This window comes from Zootoca vivipara, chromosome 10 (assembly GCF_963506605.1).
Source record: "Zootoca vivipara chromosome 10, rZooViv1.1, whole genome shotgun sequence".
In the NCBI taxonomy this organism is placed as follows: domain Eukaryota; kingdom Metazoa; phylum Chordata; class Lepidosauria; order Squamata; family Lacertidae; genus Zootoca; species Zootoca vivipara.
In genome coordinates, this window is record NC_083285.1 from 6,096,196 (window position 1) to 6,118,694 (window position 22,499).

General features: G+C 42.2%; 2 protein-coding genes across 2 annotated transcripts in view; one reads left to right on the forward strand and one right to left on the reverse strand.

Moving 5' to 3' along the window:
* Positions 1-575: 575 nt before the first annotated feature.
* PSMC2 (proteasome 26S subunit, ATPase 2) lies at positions 576-9,596 on the forward strand. Its single transcript, XM_035127394.2, has 12 exons — positions 576-753; positions 1,997-2,034; positions 2,624-2,705; positions 3,257-3,356; positions 3,884-4,015; positions 5,329-5,401; positions 5,550-5,645; positions 6,386-6,550; positions 7,017-7,104; positions 7,790-7,992; positions 9,111-9,207; positions 9,313-9,596. Exons 1-12 carry the CDS (start codon positions 684-686, stop codon positions 9,468-9,470), a joined length of 1,302 nt encoding a protein of 433 aa, XP_034983285.1. The 5' UTR covers positions 576-683; the 3' UTR covers positions 9,471-9,596.
* A 20-nt stretch (positions 9,597-9,616) lies between these two features.
* Positions 9,617-22,499, reverse strand: part of SLC26A5 (solute carrier family 26 member 5) — a 38,179-nt gene continuing 25,296 nt past the window's right edge. Inside the window, exons 12-19 of the mRNA XM_035127393.2 lie at positions 21,334-21,429; positions 20,023-20,129; positions 18,567-18,636; positions 16,969-17,061; positions 15,884-15,994; positions 12,658-12,861; positions 12,044-12,098; positions 9,617-10,964 (exon numbers count right to left, since the gene is read on the reverse strand). Coding sequence (XP_034983284.2) covers positions 10,816-10,964; positions 12,044-12,098; positions 12,658-12,861; positions 15,884-15,994; positions 16,969-17,061; positions 18,567-18,636; positions 20,023-20,129; positions 21,334-21,429 — 885 coding nt within the window. The 3' untranslated portion in view covers positions 9,617-10,815. The remainder of the gene's footprint in view (positions 10,965-12,043; positions 12,099-12,657; positions 12,862-15,883; positions 15,995-16,968; positions 17,062-18,566; positions 18,637-20,022; positions 20,130-21,333; positions 21,430-22,499) is intronic.

Consider the following 22,499-nt stretch of genomic DNA (forward strand, 5'->3'; position numbering starts at 1 on the left):
CAAAGAAACATTTTCAGACCTGCTTTTCTCTACAAGCGACAAAAAGGCCACAACAAGAAGTGGTTTCTAAGCCTCTTATTCCTGGGAACAGCAAACAAAAGAAAACCCAAAACAGTCGTGAATATCAGAAGTGTTTTTTTTTTGGGGGGGAAGGGTATTTCTGAAGAGATATAGCTCAGTCAGTAGAAAAAACACGATGCTCTTCATCTCAGGGTTGTGAGTTCGAACCCCTCGTTGGGCAAAAGATTCTGCATTGCAGGGGTTGGACTAGATGACTCTCGGGTTCCCTTCCAATTCCACAAGTCTATGATTCTCTGCATTCAGAATCCAGCGGGGCGGGGCGGCGCGCGCTGTGTCTCGGAGACGGCAAGATTTGGGGAAACGAGCATTATATTTTTTTTCCACGGCCCAGTGGCGGCTGCCCATTCGAGACGGAAGATCCGGCCGTGCACCGCTTTAAACTTCCTTCCCATCTCTATGTGGATTACAGAGCCGCTCCAGGACCTATTCCTTCCCCTCGTGAGGAGAGGGGTCTTTTCCGGCGGCGGCAGGAAATACTAATGACGCATTTCCCGTTCAGTCCCGGAAGGAAGAAGCGCGGAGATGCTGCGTAATGCGCATGCGCAGTAGCAGCCGCCGATAGAAGCAGTCTCCACTGTAGGAAGCTCTGAGGGGGAGAAACAATGCCGGATTACCTGGGAACCGACCAACGCAAAACCAAAGAGGAGGAGAAGGAGGACAAACCCATCCGCGGTAAGTCAGGAGCTGCTGCGGAAAAGAAAAGCCCCCTGACGCCTATTCCCTGGTCGCCCGTTGGGATTCCAGTGCGCATGCGTGCCGGAGTCCCCTCTGTTCATTTGCGCCCCCCCCCCGCGCCGGGTCCACTGTTGCGCCTGGATAACGCGCAGCCCAGCCGTCGTGTGTAGGTCTTTTCCTAATCCTAACACCGCGCCACGACTTGCTCTGCCCATTGGGCAGCTTCACAAACCACCCTTCTCTCCCCCCCCCCCAAACCCTGGTACCCTACAGATGTTTTAGATCTGCAGATGAAGGGCGGTGCACGAATTCAATTTAATTTAAAATCCTGCCTCCTACGTTAAACGTAGAATCATAGCATCTTGGAATTGGAAGGGAGCCCAAGGGTCATCCAGTCCAACCCCCTGCAATGCAAGAATCTCAGCTAAAGCATACAGGACAGAGGGTCATCCACCCTCTGCTTAAAAACCCCCAGTGAAGGAAAGTTCACAACCTCCCAAGGGAGACCGGTCAGCTGTCAAACTGCTCTTACCGTGAGAAAGTTCTTCCTAATGTTGAGTCTGAATCTCCTTTCTTGTAACTTGAATCTGTTAGTTTGGGTCCTAGCCACCGGAGCAAGGGAAAACAAGCTTGCTCCATCTTCTAACCCTGTAGGGTCTGTTGCTCTTGTTAGCCCCATATTGCTGATGTGGCTAAATTGTGGCACTGGCTGCTGTTACGCTGCCCAGCCAAGTTTAAGGTCTTGCTATTGACATATGAAGCCCTGAACAACTTGGGACCAGGTTATCTTTGGGAAAGCTATACATTATACACCCTTTCCTTGGGTCACTTCAGTCCTTGGGAGAGGCACTCTGTGGAGCCAAAGTTGGTCATGTCCACTAAGATCAGAGCCTTTAGTGTGACAATTCCTTCCCTTTGACATGTACATCAGTTAGATGTCTACAAATGCCTGCTTAACATTCACCTGTTCACTCGGGCTTTGAGGTGATGATCTAACAGTGTTGATGTATTAATTTGATGTACCGGTTTGTGTTGTGTTTATTTTATGGATAGAATTGTATTTTTACTTTTCCGCTGCTTACCACCATATATAGTTTAATGTTGACAGTGCATACATTTTTGCAAATAATAAAACAGAATAACTTATGTCCAGATGCTATGTCTTCAGACTGTTGGTGGGAAGTAGTACAAAAGGAAGTTGTTTCACTTTTTAATATGATCTATGTAATGTGTCTTTCAGCTTTGGATGAAGGTGATATTGCTTTGTTGAAAACCTATGTAAGTATTTGTTGCAGTTACAGCTTTATAGCAAAATTACACACACACACACTACTAATATTGGAATGTTTGGGAAACATCCACATTAACCAACTGGGAGGAATAAACAGTCCTAAAAGACATACTTTGAGAGTAAGCGTCACTGAAAACAGCAGGGTTTAGTTCTAAGTAAATATGCATAAATTTGTGAGTTTTGCTGCTCCAGCTGGAAGATTTCACTTTCATCTCAAGTAACACCACCTCAAAACAAAATCCAATTTGGAATAAGCAAATCAACAGCCTAAATATTACAGTTTCATGTGTGGTTTGGTGAAAAGATGAAAATTGCAGATTGGTGACCCAGTTGGACTTAAGTAAATATGTGTCTCATTTGCAAAGAGCTGTGACAGGGTTCATAGCTCACGATTAACAAGATGTGACAAAATTCAACGTCTGCTTAAAACTTTGCAGAACTGCAGTGCCTACTACCAAGCTAGATTGACCAGTGGCCTGATCAATAAGGTTTATATGTTCATAGGTCTGCATTTGGGAAGTATCTATTAAAGTCCTATTCATATATCCACCAGTTGCCTTGATTTTTCTAATCCAGGGCCAGAGTACATACTCTAGGCAGATCAAGCAAGTCGAAGATGACATTCAGCAGCTGCTTAAGAAAATCAATGAGCTCACAGGTTTGTATTTTTGGGGTTCATTGAAAGCATATATCTTTTTCATTTTAGTCTTGCCCTTTCAGTTATGGAGCATATGGTCCTGTGGTTCATTACTGCTCACTCCCAAGAAAAACTCCAAATAGGAAGGGTTGTTGAACAAAACAAAGGAACTGTACACAAAGAAACCTTCATGGGCATTGAGAAAGGGGAAACGATAGAGAAGAGATGCTTTCAGATAGAAAGAGCGGCTTAGTTTTAACAATTGGGATGTTGAAGCTGACATGGAAAAGGATAACCAATGTACAATTGACTATCTAGTGTGGTGTAATTGTTAAGACTGGGACCTAAAAGCCCCCAGTTTAAATCTCCTAAAATGCTCCCTCAGAAAGGTTTTCAAACCTGTTGAGTATTACATAGCATTGATGCAAGTGGCAGAGTGTTTTTTCCCCTTTTTGTCATGTTTATGTTGCATTTGCTGCTGAAACTAATTGAAGCAAGCTAGTGCTTGAATATATAGCATAGCATTGACCTGAGTGGCAAAGCAAGTGTTTTTTCCACTTTTGTTTTTTTAGGTATTAAGGAATCAGACACTGGCTTGGCTCCCCCTGCTCTCTGGGATCTCGCTGCAGATAAGCAAACTCTTCAAAGTGAGCAGCCACTGCAAGTGGCAAGGTATGCAAATATTTTATCTGGTCAGCCATAGGAGCAAACAGTTATAAAAATGCATAGTATTATAGCCGTTGCTTTTATCCTCCACATGTAATGTGCAATCCCTGTTGCAAACAAGTAACATAGGGCATACAGAGTTGTGCTACAACATGAATATCAAAAGTTTGCTATTTGCATCTATCTGTTTCCTAGGAGCTTTAATTTAATGTTTCATTCTAACATCATATCTTAAGGCCCGGGTGTTTGAAATCCCTGAGGGTGGGGTAGGTTACACTGAAAGCAGTCTTTAGTTGGATATTTAAAGTGCCATTTCTCATGCTGTTCATGATTATTTAAGTTTTAGGGAGAAAAAGAAATATGGTAGAAGGAAGAGTTTTTAGTTATGGTTACCTAGGCAAGGGCAGCAGAAATTTATCCTTCTTGTAAGTTCTTCAAGCAACCTGGACTTCGAATGGCACTTGGCTGTCAGGCACATTAAACCCTCATTTGCTCACAGATTGCTTGTTTAATTACTTTTCTCTTCTGGTTAGATGCACCAAGATAATCAATGCAGATTCTGAGGATCCCAAGTACATTATCAATGTGAAGCAGTTTGCCAAATTTGTGGTTGATCTTAGTGATCAGGTGGCACCCACTGACATTGAAGAAGGGATGAGAGTTGGGTGAGTTGTTATCAGTATTTTTACTGTTCTTAGTTTGAGCTATTTGACCAACCATTGAGTCTAGAGGATTGAATGCACATTTATATTTATAGGAATATATATATATATATATATATATATATATATATATATATATATATATATATATATATATATAATGTTGCCTTCCTGCCCTAAACAGGGCTCCCAAGGTGGTTTATAAAATCACAATGCAATTAAAAGATGGAATACATTCGAACAAGCCATGGTAGAACAAGTGAAATAGTTTTCAAGCGGTATAAACATATTTGATTGCCTGCCTAAAATACATGCAAGGGGCCAGTCTAACATCCAATGAGCCAGCACTTTGATTTGGGACTGGAAACTGAAATAGTATATTCTTACATCGCTGCATAACAAAATTCCCTGAGAGGTTTATAATAGAAAAAAATGGTAGAGTAAAATACAACAAGCTCGTAAAATGGAACACAAACAATATCAACGTCATACGTAAGGATTTAAATAATTCCCAGATGAAAATGAGAGTACAAGTCAACAAACATTTTCTGAAAGAAAATAATCTTTGCCTGCCTTCTAAAAGAGAACAAGAATGGAGAGCATGGGGAGTGCCTTATCCCTAGGCAGTAAATTTCACAGCTGGGATACTACCATGGAGAAGGCTCTGGATCCTGCCTTCAGACAATGGGGCTTCTTGAAAGAAGCTCTTAATGCATGGGATGGAGGAGAGGGGGCATCAGATAAACAGGGTCTCTATCATGTGAAGCTTTAAATGTCAAAATGCCAGTTAGGGACCAACTGATAACTAAAGGAAATTATTTTCTAGATCCTGAACTAAATGGCGCTTGAGGCTTAATCCAGCTAAAATTGGACAAGTTTTAATTTTCAGACCATCTGTAGAGTGTGATCACTTGATCAAGGCTTAAAATACAAGGCAACAAACAAGGTCACCATTGAACCTAGCAACATAGCCAAACATGATACGAAAGTGGAGCATATGAGTTCCCTGGAGAAATGGTAGGAGACTGACAAGAATTGAACAAGTTGTCCCTCCACCTGGATTCCTTCAGTCTGTGGTGCCACATGGCATATCCATCTGTCCAAATGTGGCCCTTGGTATTCCAAGCTACCCATTCTGACCCCTCGCCCTCACTATGTAACCAGCTTCACCAGTATCAAATGGAGAAAAGCTGTTACGTTTCTGTGGCTGCAGTCTATGCACTCTGCCATGGTTGAAGGATGCTTTTACCAGACCCCCTATGAAGAGAGAGTTTGCCCCTGTGGAGGTAATGTGCATTTGTATTCTATTTCTGCAGTGTTGACAGAAACAAGTATCAAATTCATATCCCTCTGCCTCCAAAGATTGATCCAACTGTTACTATGATGCAGGTAAGAACTCTTATTACTATTGGCCTTTGATTGTTTACCTTTGTAATCTGACTTCATTGTAACCTGCTCTTCTTATTTCATAAGATCTGTTAAAAAATTTTTTTATTGCAAATAACAAAGATGTGTGCACATCTGTTTTGTAACAAAGGTAGAGGAAAAGCCTGATGTCACCTACAGTGATGTTGGAGGTTGTAAAGAACAGATTGAGAAGCTAAGAGAGGTGGTAGAAACACCCTTGCTTCATGTAAGTATTGTAATAGAAAGTGTGTGTGATCTGATTTTCTTCCTCTTACAGCTTTCAAGGGCTAATTGCATATACCGCAAGAGCCTAAATTATTCAGTAGTCAAAAGGCTTTTAAATCAATTTACGTTTCAATTGTCAAGATTTAGGATGTTCCCTTTGTTCACCTTTCGAGGAAAGTATGAATTGTTTTGTTAGATCTGACAAAACTTCATCCAGTCCACTGTTTTGGAAATTTCTCTTCTAGGCTGCTGCAAGTGGGGCACAAGAACAATGCCCTTTTGTAGTCTGTCACACTAGTATTAGGTATTCACAGAGATGCTATCCTGTTAGTATCCTCCTGTGATCAAGCTGACTGCTTGAATAGGGCAGTGCTGTCTTTGTGAAATGGCAGGGAGCATGGACCATTGGAGACTTGGAGAAGGGGGATGGCAAAGGGAAATGTCTTTATCTGCTTACATTATTGAAGCTTCAGTGCCTTCCCATTGGCTTTGCACTGACTCTCTTGTTACTATGTGCTTCACAGCTTTCTTGCCACTGGGTCCCTTCTTGACTTGTGCACTACTTTTAAAATGGAAGATTTCCTGGCAGTTCATTGATAGTACTAAAATTGTACTGCTGTGGCAAGCTTGGGTTCCTGCAGGGCTTTGGCTGCCATTGGGTCCAGTCTAGGGCCAGGGAAAGCTACTGCGTTTCATCCTGTCTGTGCAACTTTTAAACTTACTGTCTCCCTACCACTACAGCCAGAACGATTTGTCAATCTGGGGATCGAGCCCCCTAAAGGAGTGCTTCTCTTTGGCCCGCCGGGGACAGGAAAAACTCTCTGTGCTCGTGCTGTTGCTAATAGGACTGATGCCTGCTTCATCCGAGTGATTGGATCTGAGCTGGTGCAGAAATACGTAGGAGAGGTAATGAAAAGAGGGAACATGTCTGTGCATCTATACTGGGGGAGGTCAGGAGTTTCCAGAAAGCCTGCTTAAACTATACTTTAAATCTCTTTTAAGTTATCCTGAAGAGGAGGATAAGAGTCTTTGCATGTAATACTATACAGTATGATTAGAAACCTGGACCTCTTTATATATTTGTTCACTCCTCTGGCAGTTTGGGGCATACAGAATCTGAAGCCTGTCTTTTTATGTAGGGTATGTGAGATACTGTATGATGTACAGTAGGCTATTCACAAGAGTTGGGACAGCCAGGCACTAGTTATGTCCTGGAAGAAACTGCAACTAAAATGATGTTCCATAACGAGCACAGTCTTGCCTCTTGGTTCTGTAGATTCATTTGGAAGTTTTAATATTTACTTTAAATACTCTTAACTCAAGTGACAGTTGGCTTTATATGAAAGTAAACTGTCTGCCTTTCTTTTAATAGGGTGCTCGAATGGTTCGGGAACTCTTTGAAATGGCCAGAACAAAAAAAGCTTGCCTTATCTTCTTTGATGAAATTGATGCTATTGGAGGTTGGTATCACCTTACATCAGCCTTCACCAAGCTGGTGCTCTTCAGAAACTGGAGTACAACAGGCATCCCCAAACTTCGGCCCTCCAGATGTTTTGGACTACAATCCCCATCTTCCCTGACCACTGGTCCTGTTAGCTAGGGATCATGGGAGTTGTAGGCCAAAACATCTGGAGGGCCACAGTTTGGGGATGCCTGGCTTAGCACCAGGATGCCTGGTGCGTTTGGAGAGAAACAAACCACTAGCTCGAGTTTTTGCATAACAACAAGCCACACCCTGGCTTGTTTTTGTCTGGTGCAGCAACAGCAGGAACAGGGAAGTAAGTAAGTGTGGCCTAGCACCCTGCTCATATTAAAGCATAGGTGAATTTATCATTCAAACCAGGTCCCCTTTCTCTTTGTCAGGTTAGTCTGTTTGGAAGATTAGGTAATAGAATGGCAGAAGCAACTTGATATTTGTCCTCTCTGCTGTGCTACTTCATGCTGGTCTCTGTAGCACCAGCAAAGAACAAGGAAAAGTATATCCTGCTAGTAATATCCTTTTTGTAAAAAAAGAATGTGATATTTTGATTTACTTCAATATCCACAGATAACATGGTAAGGGAGTACACTTGAATGACATTTTCTTGTTTTGGGGGTACAGTTAACAAGGGTGCCTTACGTGTTTCTCCTGCTGTCTCTTTCTAGGGGCTCGCTTTGATGATGGAGCTGGAGGGGACAATGAAGTCCAGCGCACTATGCTAGAATTGATAAACCAGCTTGATGGCTTTGATCCAAGAGGCAACATTAAAGTACTGATGGCAACCAACAGACCTGATACTTTGGATCCAGCACTGATGAGGCCTGGAAGACTGGATAGAAAGATAGAATTTAGCCTGCCAGATCTGGAGGTTAGACGATTTTATTTTGATACTAAGTGAAGTCAATAAGAACACATTTATTAGAACTTGAAGGACTGAAGGTGAGAATTTTTTCTATTAGCTCTCAGAAAATGGATTTGATCAAATAGTCATTTTGCACCGTAGCTGATTCTTTCTTGTCAAAAGGATTATGGCGGGCAATTTTAGTCCTTTCCTGTCTGTCTTGTTTCTTGCCTGATTCTATTTCAAATTATGTATTTGACCTGGTGCTTCTGTCTAGTGACAAATTCCAAAAGAGTAACTCTGTGTTGTAGCAGTTAACAAAAAGGAAAATAATATTGCAGTCCAGCCCACAAAAGGTGGTACTGTGATGTGCTTGTCTTGAAGATGCCACAGGATTCTGTCTGCGCTTCCTGTTGTTCTGTGGGGGTGAGATGGACAACAGCATAGGCAGTAGGAAAGTATGAAGCCTTAAGGGAAAGTGCAGGTTTTTATTTCATAGAATTGTAGAGTTTGAAAGGTCCACAAAGATCATCTAGTCCAATTTCCTGCACTGCAGAAATCTTTCACCCAACATTTGACTCTGGGGCTTGAACCCATGAGCCAGCAGCTGCTGCCTCCTGCTCACTCACCTCCCCTCTTCCTCAGGAGAAGGGGCAGATAAGGGATTAGTGGAGGCTGGTGGGCAAGGAGATGGTTGCAGTATAGCAGCTCTGGACCTTTCCAAAGTGCTGGAGCCTCAGCAGTTGCCTAAGGATGCATTTCCCCATTGTTGTCCCTTCAAAGGGTAAATCGCATTGGCTGAGCAACTGCTTTACTCCCAAGCTGCATCACTAGACATCAAAGATGGGGGAGTATCGGGCAGCTCTCCAGGCCTGTCTTTTTGGCCCCCTGAATTTTCCCCAGGCCACTGGTCCTACTCTGAACCCTCAAGTGCTTTTTGCCTAACCGGAATGTGTTTCTAAACTGACAATGTCCCTTGCTTGAATGGTGGAGGGGTGTGTGGCTGGACTGTAACACTGTACCAAATTACAAGTCACATCTGTTGCCCTGCTGACTTTTGTCTTTGGCCTTCCCAACACTGATGTGTTGTGTAGTTGGCAACAAGGGGATGAAGCCCTTATGCTTTGTCTGTGGTTGTTTTTAAGGGACGAACTCACATCTTCAAGATACATGCCCGTTCAATGAGTGTTGAAAGAGACATAAGATTTGAGTTGCTAGCTCGACTGTGCCCTAACAGCACTGGTAAGTCAAACATCATAGTTCTTGTTCGTTCTCTCTCCCCCACCACCCCGTTTGGTGGTGATAGTGTTTCAGATTGTTTTTACATCTACTGTTCTTCCTTGCAAGGTGCTGAAATTCGAAGTGTTTGTACAGAGGCAGGTATGTTTGCCATCAGAGCAAGGAGAAAGATTGCCACTGAAAAAGATTTCTTGGAAGCTGTGAACAAAGTAATCAAGTCATATGCCAAATTCAGTGCTACACCTCGCTATATGACTTACAACTGATTCTAGATACCACTGAGAAATCTCCTTTATATGGCTAACATTATGCAGAGTAATATCAAGAGTTCTAGTTCGTGTGTGTGGTGTAACAAGTTGGACTAGTAGAAATAAATGGAATATTCCAAGTTACATGGTGTAGTTCATTAACTGCATATTACCCTTCCCAGATCTAATGAACCCTGTTTGGGAGCACCTCTTCTTTTCCACAAGCTTTTGAGTGGGACATACCTTGTACAGCACTGTGAAATCAGTAACTACCTCATTGAAAGTGGAGTATATGGTAGCTTCATTAAGAACAAACCCCAACATATGGGATTTCCTTGAAACTGGTGCCAGAGTTTTGGAGTCATTTTGCAGTGAAAACCTGTTTTTTACAGTGCCCCACAAACTGGGTAATTGATACACCAGATGGGAGTTTGTAGTTAACACCCAAAAACCCAACATTCACTCCAGACTGGCACCAATGTTTGGCCTGATAATAAGTGAAATTAAAGCTGATGCTGTGGGCTTCAGCCTTTTTGTATCAGATTCTGGTGTCATTTAGGAGGAAATGTGTAAAAGGTTTTTCATTATATGCTTGAATTACCATAGCAATATGCTTAATCAGACTAGATCACTGCCCCCCCCTTTAAAAAAGAAAAATAGACATTACTGTCTCAGGGCACCATTCCAGTCACAAAACCTTTAACCTATAGGTATGTGACACTTTGACAGTGCCTATCTTAACTACCATAACATCTAAAAATAAGCAGAAGGGAAATGGAAGAACTTAACACAAGCTGCAAAAAATGGCTTTTATGGGATTTTAAAAACTGACTACATAAAATGTAGTTTTGAAAGCCAGTGCTGAACATTTGAAAGATATTGTGCAGTGCAATTCTTCAGTAGATGGTACAAGAATACATTTTACAACAATGCCTCCACAATAAAGCATCAAAGGAAAGTAGCAAGCAGTCCATGTCTTCCAGGCTTGCCGCATCATCTGAACTCTTTTCAGTAATCCACAGTGCTAAAAAATCCATGTAGTGCAATATCTCATCTGCTGGCACATTTCTGAACAACAAAAAAGAAACTCCCAAATCTTTTAGGATGCTTTCAGGAAAATACACGAGTCTTCTTTTTTTGTACAAACCAGTTCAGGCTATACCCGACTTCAATTTTTGAAAGTATTAAGGCTTCAAATTCTTCAGAGAGCATCCTGGCAGAAAACAAGGTGGCCCTACTACTGTGTCACATACCCGTAAGACTAGCTAATCTTAGGCTCTGTATAATCTGTGCAAATTAAGTATTAAAGAGAAGCCCTTGGAAGTTAATCAATGCACCACCATACAATTTATGATGCAGGAGTTCACAACACAACATCTACAGGAGTCTGCAAGGCTGAGAGGCCTTTCAGTTGGCTGAAGAGGACAGCATCATGGATGCTGGGAAACAACAAGTCTCTTTGAGCAGCATTGTCAAAGAAATGTAGTCTAGCAAGGTTCTCCACAACTGATCCTAGGTAGAAAAGAAAAAGAGAGCTTTAAAGGGGTGTGTGTGTGTGTGTATAAAATTGTAAGGCCTTTTTATTTCGTTGCTGTCATCTGACTAAACAACTTACCTATGCAAAAGCTCACACACCTGCCTATGTAGCTGGAGGAGGAACAAGGCATACAATGGGTGGTGTGTGCTTTGTTCCAGGTGCAATATAAGAGCTACGGCTGTATTTCTAGTGTCCCAGTATGGGGGAAACTGAGTGGCATTCAACTAACTAGTTTCATCAACACAAGGATGTCCACTCACAATGGAACTTCACACCATGTGAGGAGATGAGAGGAATAGGAAGCTTTGATCCATGCCCTGAAGTTGGTGGCTTCATTGGTGTTGCAGCATTGGACATGGCCCACAAAATTGTTATATTTTAAGACACCATTTCTAACTCCCATGGCTGTGAAGAGGTGTTTGTGTCCGTTCAAGCACCCTTGAGGTCTGCAAGCCAAAGAGCACCTTTGGGCACACTAGAGGGCACTGCCGAGTTTAAAAAACAGCTGGATAAAAGTGGATCAAAAGTCACAGGGCTCCATACAGCCTCCAGGCTGTTCTTTTAACAGCAACTAGTGTGTTAACCAACCAACTAACAAGATCCTCTCCTGTTTCTTCAAAAATGCCAGCAGTTACACAGGCAAAGGTAAGGACCAAGTATCTCATTCTTGGGTTTATCTTCAACAGTTGTAGGTTTGCTAGGATTTACATTAGCACTTTCTCCTGTTGTTCTTTAGCTGAATTTGCTTGTGTTACAATCACTTCATCTGCACTTCAGGCAGAAAGGAGAGACAGGCATAGTTTGTACGATATGGGGTTGATCAGGAAGCCACACATCAGTAACACAGCATGTTTTTGGCATCTAGGTATTAGGTGCAATCCCAATACTTAGCATCTTTGCTATGTACAATCAGGCAGTAGACCAATATTTGGCTCAGGCCTTAGAGACCTGCTGCCAGTTAGATTATATGATGCAAGGCTAGATATGGGAGAGGGGGGGGGAGTCAAAAGTGACCACAGCATGTCCATGATTTCCCACCGTCAAACAGGCTTACCATTGCAGCCGCTGATATACACTGAGATTCCTATTTCTCCATATTCTTTTATGATCTACAACAGTGCAGAAATTAATTTGCAGTTAATATATATGTATTTTAAAAGTCATCGTCATAACATACACATGCCCTTTTAAAATTGAGCAGTTATTCTAAAAATACAAAGAGAAATTGGGAGGCAAGGAGTATGGTGCTTAGAAGTGCAATCCTTTGCATGCCTACGCTGAAGCTAAGTCCTTTCAAGTTGAATGGGACTTACTCTCAGGTTAAGTGTCTATAGGATTGCAGCTTAAATAGCTAGGGAGCCTGTGCTCCCCCAGATTTTTCTGGACTGTAACTCCCATCATCTTTGATTACTGGCTGACCAGTGACACTTGGAAGGCCACAAATCCTCCCACCCTGTTTTGAGGTATAAGACAGCAGGAAGTTCTCCTGTGCAAGCCTCTTTGAAATGGACATGAGCTGTGCATGGTCTTGTGCAAGAGAACTTCCTTTGGCCTCATTCTCTTCACTTGGTACATGGATGCATGAAGCTTTGCCTTAAAGCAGCAAAATGTATTCTGGTAGCAAGGTATTAAGTGTAGGATATGGCAATGAGATAAGATGCTACGTACTGAATTTAGGGCTTTGACTCCAACTGAATCCATGAAGTTCACAGGTGAACAATCCAAAATGATTGTGTGAATATTGGTCACTGGCTCCATAAAGCGCTCGAGCTCATCGGGAGAAGAGTCCTGTATAGTTGCAGAGAACTTTCCATTGAGTGGCAGTTCGTCATTCATTACTTCATGTTTCACACTGTTCTCTGTGTAGTTTGTCTTTCACAAAAGATAAACAAATACCAGACTTAAATACAGGTTTTTGCTTCTTTCAGACTCCTACAATCAGCACAGGATGTCATATTATCTCTACATAATAATATAATCATAATCATAAATAGCATGCACACTTGTTCTCTGTGTAAATGAATGTAAAGGGTTGACTATGTTTACATACAAATTAGGAAATATCAAAGGACAAGTATCAGCGTTACTATATAAGGAGACATGTTGTGACGGAAACACAAGTGTTTATTTCTACTTTTTTCTCCCGCCAGCAAATGGTTGAAGAATGGCAGCCTCTGATTGGCTGTGGTTCTAGGAGGAAAAGTTTAAAAGGAGAGGCTTTGGAGGGAGATAGGGTTAGTGTGGTTAAGTGGGTGGTTGAGTTGAGGTGGTTGAGGAGGGAGGTTGGAGGTTGGGAGTTAGGTAGGGAGATAGGATGGGAGTCAGGTTGAAATACAGAGAGTGTTGAGGAAGGAGAGTTGGTTCTGGAGAAAACATCCACTCCGAGTGTACAGTGAAGGACTGAGTGTAGTGTCCTGCAGGAATAATAGGACCAAATCTTGCTGGGAGACTGAGGGTGAAACAGGAGAAGTAGGAGCTGGAAAAGATCAGTCTACTTAGGTCTCAAACTAGTCTGGAGGGGAGAGACTCTTCTGAGGAAAGAAGAGACTCTCAAAACCCAGTGAAGGAAGGGGTGTGTGGTGAGCCCTTATGACTATTATTGAAAGTACTTGAGGAGCTGGAGTTGTTAAAGGGGTGGGTAGTGGCAAAGGAACCAAACTACAGTATAAAGCCGAAACCTCTGAAAACGAATTGAAATGAACTAGCGTATTATTATTGAAGTAACCTATGTTTCTCCACTTGTATTATACTACTTTGTTTTAAAAATAAATCTTTATTGTTTATTTAAAGAACACCCGCTTGAGACTCCAACTTATTAGTCATCCCCTTCACAAAGATCCCCTGAAGGATACTCTGGGATAGTTAGGTTTTGTTTTTAAGCCTTCAGGTAAAAGGTTGTTCAGTGAGGTGGGGGCAATATATTTAAGTGAAAGCGGGCACATCGGCGTGAGCAGTAACTGAGGTGCTGAGCTCATCACATTTCTATGCAGAAGTCCTATTTATAAGGCTTACTCCCAAGTACATGAGTATAGGACTGCAGCCAACTCAACTTCTTTTGTTGCCTTTTGGGGGCCAACTCCCTGATAATTTTGATGTGAAAGATCAAAAGCCGGCCCTACCAATAGGGTGAAACACTGCCTTAGGGAGCCTTCCTAATTCTACTGGCTGCTGCCTCCATTGGAGGATAAAGCTGTGTGTGCTGCCTCCTCGACCAGCCTGCTTCTTTCAGATGTGGAGGATGCTGTCCCATTACTAGTGTTGAAATAAATTCTACTTCATTCCTGTCAAGTCAGCTTCTGTATGTGGAATCGGGGTGGGTGGAGAGGCTCTGGTCCTTTCTCTCAAGCATATGTGTTGGGAAGAATCACCCCCTTGATATGCAAAAATCCAATTGAAAGAGCCCACCTTTTAAAAAAAATCTAGTTACTTCTGCCTGAAACACACTACAGTAGAAACTAAGCACAATGTTGGGATATGAAAAACTGAGGTCTTACAAGGACAGAAGCACCATCTCTTAGGGGCCAATCCCCAATATTTTGGGGGGGCATGTTCAAAAGGTGACAGAGGAGGCCAAGTGTGACATGGCTTCAGTGGCCAGCTCCTCCTCTTCCTGCCATGGAGGAGAAGGAGCAGGGAAGCAGCTCCCAGGTGGTCGTGACAGCAGGAGAAGGAGCCCTGGCCATTGAAGCCACAGTGCTGTTGTGTTCGGCTCCACCCCTGCTGCCTCCTGATGCCCTATCATCACACACAACACAACATGGCCCCCTCCCTCAGAAGTTGGCACCTCTGCTCATGGCAGGGTGAGTTTTACAGGATTATGATGTCTCTTTTCCCTTCAAAAACAGGTGTGTGAATCTGCCCTTAGGATATCCTCATTCTAAAACAAGTCTGAATTTAAAACATAATTCTCCAGTCATTCTTTGTTTTTGTACAGGTATGCCTCTCTGGAACAGTAAAATCTTCTTTTGTTAGATCAGCAGGAGGAACAATGATGGTAACTCTCTCTCTTGATGCAACAGTTTCATTCTGCACCACAAGGGGGAAGTGTGGTCAAGCAACAAAAGTAACAGCTAGTTTTGATCCATATCTTGCTCCCTATTCATATCACATGTCACCAGCACTCTCCCCAAATCCCAATGTTTGCATTTAACAGAAATTCTATTAAGGCAAACTGTTGCTCACATGCTGCATGTCGTAATGGACTTGAAACAGACCCATTTAATTCCTGAGTATTCCCTCCCTCCCTCTCTCCCTCATAAAGGAAATGCAAAATTGTCAATCAAACAGCCTTAGCCGCACTAAACACACACCTTTATGTTCCTATTGCACTGACACCCTTGTAAAAATCATGCATAATACCGCACAAGGGTAGCCAACTATCAAAACATAGCCTATGGATAGCTCAAAAATAGCACCAGCCTCAAGAACATGATACTCCTTCATCTGACCCTTCTCTTAAATGAATTTCCTTTCTTCCCACTGATTAAGTAAAATGCCAGCATTCATCTCAACCTTGGTTAATGCTAACCAGGTTTCTGTACAAACTATAATTTTAGATCCAGGCAAACTGGAAACCCAACTAACATTCGGCAAATACAGCAGACATTTCAGTTAGCAGCAGGAGGGGGGAATTAATGCTTTACATGAAGAGAAATTTGGAGGAGGAAGAATGCATTCCCAAGGCTGGTTCTCAATTTATTAAATCACTGCTAAGGAGGAGCCTGTTGTCTTTGTCCATGGAGTTTTCTTGGCAGGGATACTGGAGTGGCTTGCCAGTTCCTTCTCCTGGCGTGCTATGGTCCATGGGGTCACGAAGAGTCGGACATGACTAAACAACAACAACAACAACAACAAGGAGCCAGAGCCTGTGCTAGGAAACACTTGCAAGGCTTACCACTTTCAGGACTGCTTTTTCCTTTTGTTCATGAAGGTGCTTCAGTTCCTTTTTGTGCCTTTTCTGGGCTTTCTTCCTTGCTGCCAAGACTGCACAGGGATCAACACCAGTCTATAGCAGAAATAAGGCAGGCAAACAAACAAACAAACAAACAAACAAACAAACAAACCAACAAACCCCAGATAAGATTCATCTTTATAAAGTGGTAACCAAGCAATGGGTTTCTGCCATAACAACATTCATTATCCTTTAAGGTGCTGCAGGATTCTTTGTTTGCCTTTTAAAAGGTCACCTTTCAGCAGCTATTAAGGAAGTAAAATTAATTCACCTGCCAATTTGGAGAATTTACACTGGAAAAAATCTTTTTAATGGAACTGCTACTTAGGAAAGAGAAAAGGGGGGGCAGGGAATACTAGAAAACAGAGCTTTTATTTGGTTTTAACAAGCACTACCTATTACAGTAACATCCCTGGAGCTTCCAATATCACTACTCCACCTGATTTGAGGTGTAAGAGAAGAGATACACCAGTATAGCAACATATAGGACCTCTATGTTTAATGCCAGTAACAAGCAAGGTAACTTGTAAGTGTGTCAAATTAGATTCTGTGTATGTGTGGGGTAAAAATCAAAACAAAACACAAATTTATGCTTGAGAATGGAGCTATGTTCAAATGCTTCAAGAACTAATCCAACTATTCTTAGCTCGGGCCGGCTGAGACAGAAGGCTTTCCTAACACACCCAAATGTGACATGGGTGGCTTAGAGATGAAACACTTCATCAGAAAACTCACATAAATAACTCTGTTGCTGGGTTGTACCTTCTCAGACTACAGGTGAAAAACCAGAATGGGTGAACAGAATCAGTGCTCCCATGCCTAAGAAACAAACACCACCCTGCCTGTAAAAAGCTAGCATATCGAGAAGAACATTGGTCTAGAATCCAAGTGTTGTCTGTACAGTACATAGATTTATTTTTCCTTTTTAGACAGGGGAGTAGTCAAATATGTAATTCTCTGCAGTGTGAAATGGCAGTCATAGCATTTTTCAATAGGACAGAGAGTAGAAATGAATTGCTGTTCCTCACCTTTTTCTTCAGTGCATTGATATATAAATCACTATTCGCAAAATAGAGCGAGGCATTTGCCTGGAATATTTTGATTCCAGGGCATTCTTTCACCTAAGGAAAGAAGAGATTCTTTTAATAAAGAAAGCACATATTCCTCAACTTGTTTATATTGCTACCAAATAAACAATCATTAGAGCTTAAGTACCTATTGTCCATCATGCTGGAACATGCTGCCCAGGGGTCATATAGTACACATGGGAGTAGGGGGAGGTGGGAAAGGGCAAGATTAAACTCCAGATTTTTGTGGTGATCTTTTCCACTCCACTAACACACATTTTGTTCCTCTAGCTCCCAACTTCCTTGCTTCCTGCAATGAGGATCTACTTGACAGGAAATGGCCTTGGAATCTCCACCTGGGTCAGTTCCTATCCCAATGAAGGAGGGCAACCTTAAAGATCCCTTTAGTAGTGCCTTTGGGTAGACTTATACATGAATTTGTGAGGCAGCAGGAGCTGCCATAGAGGGACTATATCACTTCAGCTTCATACAGGAAGATGTCAGTCTAAACACTCACATCTATTAAGAGCACAAAAATCTTACGACATCTGAAAGAAGAAACTGATTCAAATACCTCACCTCTGCTCTGACCTGCTTCCAAGACTGTTGCTATCTGCCCTTGAATTTGGACTGGGTCTCACAAGCTAGGATGTGCTAGAACCAGACTAAACCACTCCAAACTGCAGGTGGAGCATTCCAGGTTTTGAATGCTCCCCCACGTAAAAATAACAACAACCTCCGAAAAATTAAAAACTAATGCTTCAGAAAGAAAGGCTCTAACCCAGCTGCCTTTCTGCTGTGTCAGTAGAATGTTGGAGAGCATTCAAAAAATTGATTTCTCACTGACCTACAGTCTAAAGTGATGCAGTTGTAAGAAAAATAAGAGCCCTGCCGGACCAAGCCAGAATCCTGTTTTCCCAGTGGCCAAAACTAGATGCCTCTGGGAAGGAAGACTTGAAGCAGGACCTGAATGCAGCAGTGATTCCTCAAATTGTGCCTCCCAGCAGCTGACATTCAAGGGCATAGTGCCTCTGACAGAGGTTGAAGAACACAGCCTTATCCTCCATTAATTTTTCTAAACCACTATTCAAGCCATTCAAATTGCTAGTCCTTCCTAACACCTCAGGATTCAGTCTCCTGTTTCTGCTACATGGGTAGAACAGGCCTGAAGCTTACTAGAAATCAGAGCAGGGGAGCTAGCTGAGTTCTTAAGTCAAGGGTGGGGTGGGGGCGAGTCTGGTAAGATTCCCCACCAACAGACATGCATGACTACTGAACACATGCACTGCACTCCCGTCTCATCTCTGAACATGCCTCATGGCTCTGGTTATTTCTCCCTCCAGAAATGTCCCAGCTGCTAGTTTCCAAAGAACCATTTGGCATTCCTGCTCTCATCTCCCCATGTGGCAGGAATGGATCTTAATGTTCAGAATGGGGTCCTATGGGATTCAGATTCAACTCCCAACCAAGGCTTTGTTACTGCTCCCCTCCATCTTAAATCAAAGAGAGCACTTTCCTTCCTTCTTAAGGGGGTATAAAGAGACTTAGCACCCTCTTACCTCTTCATACTCTTCTATATCACAGTAAATGTCTGTACCGGGAATCTGGCTGAGGATTCTGTATTGTGGACTGTAGAGAAAGAGTCTCTGTATTAAGAGGCTATAAAAGCAATCTCTGTTAGAGGCTCCCACTAACATCTTTACCTCTTTGGTAAAGGCCTGGTGCCCATTATCCAGAAACAGTGAGTGGAAACTATTTTGAGGTTTCTTGTTTTACAATCAAGCAGTATAGCATATTAAATATTATGAAATAAAATTGAAGAGGGGTGTGAAGGGAGAACAACACTTTGACTTCAGCATATTTTGGACCTTATTTCAACGTGCATGGAATCATATAGACCAGGCATGTCAAACCTGCGGCCCTCCAGATGTTTTGGCCTACAACTCCCATGATCCCTAGCTAGCAGGACCAGTGGTTGGGGAAGATGGGAATTGTAGTCCAAAACATCTGGAGGGCCGCAGGTTTGACATGCCTGATATAGACACTTCCTACACTTCAAACCTGCTTTCTGTTTGGGGATCAGATTTGGGAAATTACTTCAGTTGCAAATAAGGTCTGCTTAGACAGTTTTGCTGCCTTCCCACTCCTTCTGTAGATCCTGGATATACAGTGTATTGCTTGTAATTTCTTGGTTGTGACTCACTGAAGAGAAGTTGCAACTTGCCATTTATTGGCTGCTTGAGGTGTAAATTAAGTCCTTTTTAGGACTTAAGATCAGAACTGAAATCAAAAGTAACCCAACAGGTTTCTTTTGATGCAATGCCTTGATCAAAGGCCAGAACAGAGAGGCATTAGCAGAAATTCCAGTTCTTGGTAATATACATGGCCAGCCATAAAACGGGTTGAAAACTGAGTGCTGGGCCTGTGTTTTTCAAAGCAATCTAGAGAAATTTGATAGAAGAGATGATGCCGATTCTGAGTTACCTTTAGCAGGAAACTGCATCATACTGAGTAAGACAATTGGTCCATCTGGCTTACTACTGACTACAATGACGGGCAGCGGCTCTCCATGGTTTTAGACTAGGGACATTCCTAGCTCTATCTAAGACCTTCTGCATGTGAAGCAGATGTCCTACCATTGAGCTATGGCTCTTCACTACTTTCATTTAGTTTAGGTTTTACAATATTATTTTAGAGTCAGGTGCCATTTATACTACAGCGCAAATGTTTGCTTTCCCAATGAACTCTTCCCTGAGATATTCTTCCAGCTGCACTGGGAGGGATTGATCGGGTTGGAAGAGATGCAAGAAGGTCTCTTACCAAACTGCCGGCAAGCAGAAGTGGTACCCTAATCAACCATTTTGATGAATGACTTCACCTTCCATTGTAGGGAGGACAAGCTAGCTCAGCAAACTACACTGTATTGGTTGAGCATGGAGAAGGAGATTGTCCCTCTTTACTCCCCCCACCACCAGCTTTGATTTGAGAGAATAAATGTTTAAAAGTGAGCCTCACCTTTGTGTTCTGTACACAATGGTAATCATTGCAAAAGTTATAGAAGTGAGCAAACCATAGTCGAGCCCCAGAAAAACTGAGGACAGAAATGCTACGATCCAGATAGCCTAAAACAAAACAAACAAAACAAAACAAACACCTAATCAATAATATAGGGTTTCTACTTTCCAGCAGGTTCAAATAAAAGCCTGGTGAGTCAATTACAAACACTCAAGACCACTTTCAAAAAAGGCCAACCATGTTCCACACTCACATTTTACTTGCGGGAGTGGGGTGGGGAGAGGAAATTGTGGGAAGGAAACAGGTCTGAACTGTTACTGGTACACTCAAAACTAGTGATAGGCAAACCAAGTGTGCACATTAACATGTATTTAAAAAATGTGTGGGCAAATAAGGCCTTATTTTGAAGCCTCATTGATGAAATGGATTGCATACCCTATTTGTTCTTATAAAATAAGCAGGTGGTGTACTGAGAAAAATCTCCCATATGGGTTTCATTCTTCTTTCATTCTTCCCAGAAAAGGATTTCCCTACTTATATATATATCATCAAATAAAAGTGGTTACACTCACTCACACACACACACACACACACACACACACACACACACACAGAGAGAGAGAGAGAGAGAGAGAGAGAGAGAATAAACAGAAATATGGCTCTAAGCAGTTCTTAGTGATAGCTTAACAATGCAGATTAGGGCAAGAGAACCCAGGGTTTGCCAGGAGTCAAGCCTTGATCTTTGCTCCTGCAAAGGGCCATGTCTCCATGCAAAGGGCACTGCTAGTCAAACTCAGGGTAGACCCACTGAAATAAATGGCCATAGCTAACTTGGGTTCATTAATTTTGTTGGGTCGACTCTAAGCAGAAGTTAGGTGGATATAACCTAATGTATCCACTGTACTGGCTTTGCATTTCTAAGCAGGGAAGGGTTTCACTGGCAGATGAGACCTTGAATTGCCTAATTCAGGCATCCCCAAACTGCGGCCCTCCAGATGTTTTGGCCTACAACTCCCATGATCCCTAGCTAACAGGACCAATGGTTGGGGAAGATGGGAATTGTAGTCCAAAACATCTGGAGGGCCGAAGTTTGGGGATGCCTGGCCTAACTGATCTTAAGCACATTTCAATACCCTCTCCTGCAATATCTCTTCATGTTCATAGTTTTGGGACGTGGAGCTTTGTTCTTTCTGCATCATTTGACTCTCACAGTGCAACTATTTCTGTGCGACACAACATTGCAGGTGGACCACTGGATTACCATATCAGAAACGTTCTACATGCACTTTGATCAGAATCAAGGTCACTCACCAGTTCAATCTTGCTGGTCCTCCAGAAGCGAGTGATATCTTGAAACTGTTTGAACATGCCTTTAAGATTGACCATTACAATTGCTGCAAGCACAGCCTAGGAACATAATTTAAGAAGAGTTTGGTTTTATTTTTATTTTTAAACCGTATTGCAGCTTTAAAAAAAAGCATTCCAAAGTGTATATAATTAGCAGGTTCTATGCAGGAGATCTATTTACATACACAAGAACAAAGTTTAGCAAGTGTAAACAGCCATGCAGTCACATGTCATTTTTGATCTTTTGCTTATCTGCACATATATTTCATCAGAAACCAAACGAGATTCCTTGATGATAAACATCAGCAGGGTTTTGTTTAAAGTGCCTATAGCTGCAGCCTTCCTGGATGGCCCATTTCAAAAATCAATGTGTTTCCCTTGTAAGGGTACAATTCATAGAATCATAGAATTGTAGCATCGGAAGGGACTACAAGAGTCATCTAGTTCAACCCCTGCAATGCAGGAATCTCAGCTAAAGCATCGATGACATCAGTTAAGTTCATTCAGAAGAAGTTAAACACTCCAAACAACTGATTTCACAGCAGAGAGGAGGAGCATTCTTGCCCAAAGAAATTGGGGAAACTTAAGCTCCAGCCAGAAGGGTCATTAGACAGGGATGATGGGAATTATTGTTCCCCCACCCTCGCACTACACCATTTGCATACTTTATAAGCCCTGTAATATACAATTCAAAGTGGTGATCTCTCCCCCCCCTTTTCCTTGGGCAGTTGCGCTACCTCCACACCCAAGTTGTTGTTCTGAAAAGAGAAGTAACTATCTGTTGCCTCATTATATTTTAGGGTCCAAAATGGAGATTCCAGTGTTTTGTTAGAATAATAGGTTACTAAGATTATTTTCTGTATTCAAAACCCTTTGGCCTGCACCAGTTTCTAACTGGGATTTCTCTGTTAGCCTTTTATGGTTCGCGCAGATCCCAGGAAAGCATACAAAGTAATCCTTATATTTGTTTTTTTTAATAAAATGCTAATCTTCAAGTCCTCTGACAAACCTTTTATGGCTTGTGCAAAGTGCTCTTCTTCCACTCCAGCTAACCAAGCAAATGGACTCTTACTTAGCTACTGTGAAACTGTCACTTCCCAATCATATCACTCCCTGCCTTATTTATTTCC

Bases quoted from the DNA above. Each gene is read 5' to 3' on its own strand.
- PSMC2 (XM_035127394.2), top strand. From the start codon at position 684: ATGCCGGATTACCTGGGAACCGACCAACGCAAAACCAAAGAGGAGGAG. The intron at 2,035-2,623 runs GTAAGTATTTGT...TTTCTAATCCAG, and splicing joins TTGCTTTGTTGAAAACCTAT to GGCCAGAGTACATACTCTAG. The intron at 3,357-3,883 runs GTATGCAAATAT...TCTTCTGGTTAG, and splicing joins CAGCCACTGCAAGTGGCAAG to ATGCACCAAGATAATCAATG.